Here is a 7,340-nt window from a genome sequence, read left to right as displayed (position 1 = left end):
TCGTCGACGTCATCATCATCATCATCATCATCATCATCATCATCATCATCATCATCATCATCATCATCATCATCATTATTATTATTATTATTATTATTATTATTATTATTATTATTATTATTATTATTATTATTATTATTATTATTATTATTATCATTATCATTATTATCATACTCTCATCATCATCATCATCATCATCATCATCATCATCATCATCATCATTATTACGTGTGTCTGAGTCAAGGATTCTATGGTCTGAGTATTTTTTATTCAATGAAAATGTATTACATTTTATACCAAATAAATTTCGAAACTTAATATTTCCCACTTTTCTTATGACTGCTTAAAACAAGATTATATTATTTTATCGATACTATGTCTGCTTCTTTTTTGAAGATCATCTTTGCAAACATTTAATGCAAAACTAGAGTTCTAAAATTTTAAAATGGTTGATTGTATTTAATACAATAATCACAAATGAAATCATGAAAAACAAATAATGAATTGTTGATGTAATGTTATTAATAATATGAATATCACATATTTCGATACTTCTGTGAATAATCATAGTAGTTGTCATACGTTCAATGATTTTGACTGCAATGTGTGTGTAATGGCGGATGCCCCAATGAAGACAACCCGATATTGACAACTTATAAACGTTTTTCTGGGGTCGTTCAAACACTACTTGTCAAATTGCATTATTGAATTGTAGTAAGATTGCATCTCTGCCTGTGCAAAAATGGGGAGAAGGTCAATCAATACCACGAAAAGTGGTAAATATATGAATCCAACGGATCAGTTCCGTAAGTACATTCTCATTCTGAACTCCACCACAACTCCCAACTGTCCCGGTCCCTACAATCAATTCAATAACTTCAGTCTCAGTTCTATACTTCTGATTTTGTACAAACTGTTCTTAACTTTGGAATCAGTTTCATCTTAAGATTTCACAAAATTACAGAATTACATATTTAGCGAGAACAGCCCTTCTTTAGCTGTCTAAATGACAACAAAACTCAAACTCAAAAACTGTACACTACACAGTACAGTGCAGTGACGTCGACGCCAACCACATTCTCTATCTAACTATCTATGGTCACTCTCACTCTTGAATACGTGACTTAACTGTTTTTATCCTCAGTCTAACCTAGTTTATTTCCCAGTGTTTATAGGGAGTTTTATCATCTGTTTTTATATTCATAGGGCATAGTATAGTATAGTATAGTATAGTTTTCCAGCGTATTAGGCGTTTTGTGCCTTTGCTGATCTTGGCATTCAGTTCATCGAGATAAAAGTCAATAAAAAGCCCTAACAGATCTTTTGACCTGTATCTATAATATATAAACTTTTTGATAAATTGAAGGCCCTAACCCTAACAGATCTTTTGACCTGTATATACGTCTAACCCTTTGATGGGATCTTAATGGGCGGTTCAACTATGCTAAACATGTAATCTGCTAAGTGGCTATCTAAGCTATTTTGAAGGCGTTGACACTTGGAGCATTGGTCACCGTTTCAGGGAGACTGTTCCAGCGGTCGATCACACGTTGATTAAAGTAGTGTTGCCTAAGCGATGTGTTACACCTTGGTTTATGCAGCTTGTAATTATGACCTCTGGTTCCATTGTTTGCAAACACGAAAAGTTTACTCTCGACTTGATACAAACTGTGTGTAAACTTGTATGTTTCAATCATATCACCTCGTACTCGTCTGTATGTCATGCTTGGAATTTCAATACGTTTCAGTCTATCCTCATATTGCTTATCTTTCAACCCAGGAATTACTTTTGTTGCTCTGCGAAGCACGCCTTCAATAAGTTTCTTATCTTTCTCAAATTGTGGTGACCATACTGAGTTGCTGAACTCGAGATGGGGTCTGACTAATGCAGTAAATAGTATTTTCATAGTTGCTGCATCTAAATAGGTAAAAGATCTATTGATGAGTCCAAGGATTCTGTTTGCCTTATTAACTTGTGTTTCTATATGCTTTGAGAATTTTAATTTAGTATCAACATGTACTCCCAAATCTTTCTCAAGTTTTGACTTATTCAGAGCTGTTCTGTCGCTACAGTGATGCTGTCTCATATCGTAGTGAAAGATTTTGTTTTTCGTTCCAAGATGTAGCACTGTGCATTTTCCAGCGTTGAACTTCAGTTGCCAATCGTCTGCCCAGTTGACTAGATTGTCAATATCTAACTGAAGACTGTCTCTATTTTCTAGATTGTTTACCTTTCTGTATACTTTAGTATCATCGGCATACATTGAACATGAGCTAGACAAAATACTTGGTAAATCATTAATGAAGATTACGAAAAGAGTTGGACCTAAGACGCTGCCTTGTGGCACTCCACTAAGAACTTCTGTCCAATTTGACACTGTGCCTTGCACGCTAACTCTCTGTTTCCTGCCTACTAGAAAATGCTTAATCCAGCTTAGAGTATTTCCTTGTACACCATGAGCTTCCAGTTTGTTTAAGAGTCTTTGATGGGGAACAGAATCAAAAGCTTTAGCAAAATCTAAGTAGATTGCGTCAACCGAAGATCCTTGGTCGAGAAACTCTGTCCAATCATTTAAAGTCTTTAGGAGGTTAGTTGAACATGACCTGCCAGAAACAAAGCCATGTTGGCATTCAGACAGTAACTTGTTGTTCTTTAGGTGAGTTATGACATAGTCTCTAATAATGCTCTCCATTATTTTGCAAACCACTGAGGTGAGGCTAACTGGTCGATAATTGCCCGGATTACTCTTGTCTCCTTTCTTGAATAACGGTGTAACTTGTGCTTCTTTCCAATCGGGTGGAAGAGTTCCTGAGTCAAGTGATTTTTGGAACAGTAACGCTAATGGTTCGGAGAGTTCTTCTGACAACTGACATAATACGCGGGGGTGGAACATGTCAGGTCCTGGGGACTTGTTCATATTGAGTTTGTCTAGTTTCTTCTTTACAGTGTCTTTGTCGAATTCTATATCTGATAGTATGTTGTTTACACTTTTTCTTTCACATGTAGGTATATTAGTAAGATCCTCGTTGGTGAATACACTGCTAAAGAACTTGTTAAGAATATTGGCTTTGTCAATGTTAGATGAGGCTGTCTTATGATCATCATACAAATCCGCAATACCGTCTTTAGTCTTCGTTTTTGTTCTAGCATATGCAAAAAACTTTTTCGGGTTCACTTTAGCCATACGAGAAATAGATCTCTCATAGTCCTTTACAGCAATTCTGCATAAGCTTTTGGCTTGATTTCTGGCCCTCGTGTAATTAATATAGTCTGCACCCTCTCTAGTTTCTAAGTACTTTTTGTAAGCTTGCTTCTTTTTCTTGAGTTTTGCCAAGACTGTAGGATTGATCCACCGAGGTGAAGTTCTGTCTGAACTACTTTTAACTTTTGGTACGCTGATGTCCACTGCAGACATAACTTCAGATTTGATAATAGTCCATGCATCGAGTACAGACAGGTTTATTATTTTTTGTGTTAGGTCTGCAGCTGAGACTAATTCAGAAAGCTGTTTGTAGTCGCCTTTATCGAAACAGTAGCGGGGTTCGTTCGAGTAACATTTCTTTGTGTAACATCTAAAGTCAAAATATAAAACCTGGTGGTGACTCTTGCCTAGTGGAGCCTCATGTCTTATTGAGTCAATCATTGAATGTTCATTTGTAAAAACCAGGTCCAAAATATTTGGGTTTTGCTCTGAACGGTAGTGAGTTGGTTGCTTAACGTGCTGTGTTAAGAATGAATCCCTGACAGCTTCCATGAATTTAGAAGCAGAGTGATCTGAGTCCTTGGGGGATAACTCGTTTGCCCAGTCTACTTCAGGAAAGTTAAAATCTCCCGTAACTAGAACATGTGATTTGCCTTCTGTCATTTTAACTAAAAGTTCATTAATCTTATCATTGTTTTCAAAAGAGCTATTCGGTGAACGATAAACCGAGCCAACTAACATCCTATCATCAGTAATAATTTCACAAAAGAATTGTGAGGTCTTGTACTTGTATATTCTTATTTTTGTTTGAGCCTGAGTGGCTTAATTTTTAATACATGTTCTTAAAATTACCATGTTTGTATTTAAAAAATGTTTTGTATTGTTATCACATTATCTTGTTCTAGTAATAATATCCCCTAAAAAAAAAGTTTTATTAGGTACTTTGGTAAAAAATTCAAATTGGATTGAGCTCAATGAAACCTATATCATTTTAAAGTGCTTTTCAACACGATTCTAATGATATCAAAATTGTGAAAATCAGATAAGCAGAAAAAAAGTTATGTTAGTTTAAAAGCTGAAAAATGGTCTTCTATTTGCCTTTGTTATTTACTGACGGACTTTGTGACCTGAAAATTGTTGCATTTCCGGTAGTAACCACCATTTGGATTTCAATACTGGTCTAAAATGGCCGCTAAGATTTGAGTAAGGATTTTACTGGAACGAATTTCATGGATGCGGTATACAACTTTGCCCTGAATTTAATTTTATAAAAAAGTTAAGATGTTAAATAAACGTGCCAGCATGAAATTTTGATTTACCAAGTTCTAATCTTTTAATTATCCAATGCTAAATTATACCCTATTTTATCCATAATCAAAAGTTATACTAAATTGTCATTGATTTTAAAATAAACTACACCAAACGATAGAGTAATTTCTCCTGAAGAAAATAAGACATCAATCATTAAAATCCATCCATAAACAAAAAATCTATGGAACTTTTTCTGAGACCCATCACTCAAAAGTCCAAAAAATCGGGTCACAGCCAATAGGCCATTTATCGGCTCCCTGCTGGAGGGCCAAATGGACGTTTACCAAAGTACCTAGTTTTATGTAGTGCATTATCCATAGATGTGCTCAAAGCATAGAAAGGGTCCTAAGCCAACACCAACAGTTAATTATTTTATTAGGAAGAGATAAGATGCCTTTTGACAAAGAATGTACTTGGAGGTTAGAGACATTTGAGATGTGGATGTATGGAAGAATGTTGAGGTTATCATGGACAGACAAGGTATATGAACGAAGAGGTGTTGTTGAAGAATATTAATAGATACCATCAGAAAGAGGTAGTTACAGTTTCTGGGACATATGTGGAGAAGATACGGAATAGAAACGTTGGATAACAACAGGGATGATTGAAGGAAAGAGAGCTAGAGGTAGACAGAATGACATATTTAAATAACCTAAAAATGGCCAAAAGTGATTTTAAAGATTAAAAGCAGAGCAGACTTCATGCGCACAGCAGAAGATCGTGATACATAGAGACAGCTGACCAGCAAAGTGCTCAAGAGTACAAGACATGATATGATGGATAATGGAGATGCCTTTTAGGTGGTAATACAATTTTATTATAATTGTTTTCAACAAAGACAAGGCTGGAAATGGCCAGTTACCCATTTTCCTTCTGAATATGGTGAGAAAATGTGAGTACAGAGCGTTTTCCTTGGCTTTTACTTTGCGCCAGCAAAAGCAGGACTCGAGTAAAGGACCTTTATGTCAGAAGCTGAGTGTCATACTCCAAGATCACAAAGGCGTTTCAGTTGGTTATAGTTACGGGTAAATGGATGAACAAAGTAATTCTGGCTTATTTTTGTTATATTAAATTATTCTTTTTTTTTTCTTTTTTTTTTTAAATTTAAAGGTAAAGAGGCAAGAAAGAGGGAACTGAAAAAGGTATGCATTGTTTGATATTATTATATCACTTTTGTCCCAAATTGCTGGTTTTATTGTTATAATATAATTCACTTATCTTGTAAAAGCAATGTAACGCCTAAAACAAATGGAATTGTTTATTCATAATTTAAAAACAATGATTATACTCTTTTTGTCTTAAAAAAAGAAAATCTTTGCCGATCACATGTATGTTTAAAGTGTGTATGATTTATATAATGCACGTCATAGATATTACATATGTAAAACATAGATAACATGCCATTGCTAGATCTGCATTCAAATACTAGTATTTAGCACAGCAATATTATAAAGTATAAATAGAATGAGAGCTTCTGTTGGAAGTTGAATGTCAGATAAAATGAGACTGATCGAGACTTCACTCATTTGAATAAAAACATGAATAAAAATGGAACAAATTTGTTGTGTGATTGTCCTTTTATGTGAACATGATAACGTAATGTCTTACAGCTTGGATTTATTGCATTATCTATTATTTCTTTGCTGCCTAATCCCATTTATCACTTTATGATATTGGTTCTTTGCAGAATAAAAAACAACGTATAATGGTAAGAACAGCTGTACTGAAAGGGAAAGATCCAATGAAGCTACTAGAGGAAATGGAAATTATTGACAGAATGGGTAAGAGATTTGGTTATTTGTAGTAGATTAGCGTCCTAAGAAATTCTTAATACTGTCAATCCAATACTACAGAAGTTGGCATGAAGTCTGGATCCATGGTTCTTTTTATGGCACTATAGGACTTGTCTTTCAATGGCTTTGACTTGATTTGACTTCTATAATTATCGTTAGCCTTTATTATGGGACACTTAAAAAAACAACAAATTTAAGGGCACTTCATTGAAGCTGATGTCCTGTAGACCTTTTTTCTTCTTCAGTGTGCATGAGTACAGTTGTATTCTCTTTATTAATTACATTTATGCAAGCAATTATTCATCAAACTTTCTGAAAACCCTGACAGTTTAGTGAAGTTATTTTAACTCTTTTATTTTATTATTATTTTTTTGATTTGTCATATAGAGTATGATCCTATGCAGCCACCATCTTTAAACGAAAAAGTCCTCAGAGAGAAAAGGAAAAAGTTGAAGGAAACATTTGATAGAGTATTCAAGTTATATGTAAGTGTACTATAATGCTAGTCTATGGCATTGTATATATTAATGAATGTGATCAAGAGCATGTACTTGGTGATATGATTCATACCATGATCAATCAAGATTTGTTAAGACGTTTTCTTCCTCCTTCTGTTACTCCTCGTTATGCTCCTCCTCTCTCTTATTCACTCCATCTTATTCGTTTTTAATTTATCATCTGCAAAGATCTTACATCGTATATATAAATATAACTCATTTTTTAAATTATAACAGAGAGTATTACAGTATATTATACTCCCATTTGTACTATGGCTTTTGTGCTCTGATTACTTATTTGCATATTTTTTATGTGACACACAATGTAAAGAGAAATTCACTGAAATTTGTTTTGATAACATTAATTCAGATTTGTAAATATCAGTCTATTACATTTTATTTTACTTTATAAAGAAGCAAGTTCTTTTGGAGCATTAATTTTGCAGATCAACTAAATTACTGAACATTATCAAATTTGTGGACCATCATTGTGTGGCTATATGGTCTGGTGCTGCTATCACACTCAGTTTCGGATA

At 34.1% G+C, this 7,340-nt stretch overlaps 1 protein-coding gene across 1 annotated transcript; it reads left to right on the top strand.

Annotated features, from left to right (window-relative positions):
* Window positions 1-612: 612 nt before the first annotated feature.
* On the top strand, window positions 613-6,792 carry LOC144961263 (WW domain-binding protein 11-like; the record flags this gene model as incomplete). The annotated part of the gene is made up of 4 exons (XM_078894517.1): window positions 613-806; window positions 5,625-5,656; window positions 6,202-6,295; window positions 6,695-6,792. Coding segments are annotated over exons 1-4 (288 nt in total), but the record flags the coding sequence as incomplete, so codon positions are not given.
* Between the last annotated feature and the right edge of the window lie 548 nt (window positions 6,793-7,340).

The sequence above is a fragment of the Berghia stephanieae genome, unplaced genomic scaffold (genome assembly GCF_034508935.2).
Source record: "Berghia stephanieae isolate SIO BIC M18660-M18661 unplaced genomic scaffold, UCSD_Bste_1.3 scaffold1974, whole genome shotgun sequence".
NCBI lineage: Eukaryota > Metazoa > Mollusca > Gastropoda > Nudibranchia > Aeolidiidae > Berghia > Berghia stephanieae.
The sequence above is the reverse complement of the archived record's forward strand: the minus strand, read 5'-3'. Positions and strand labels throughout refer to the sequence as shown.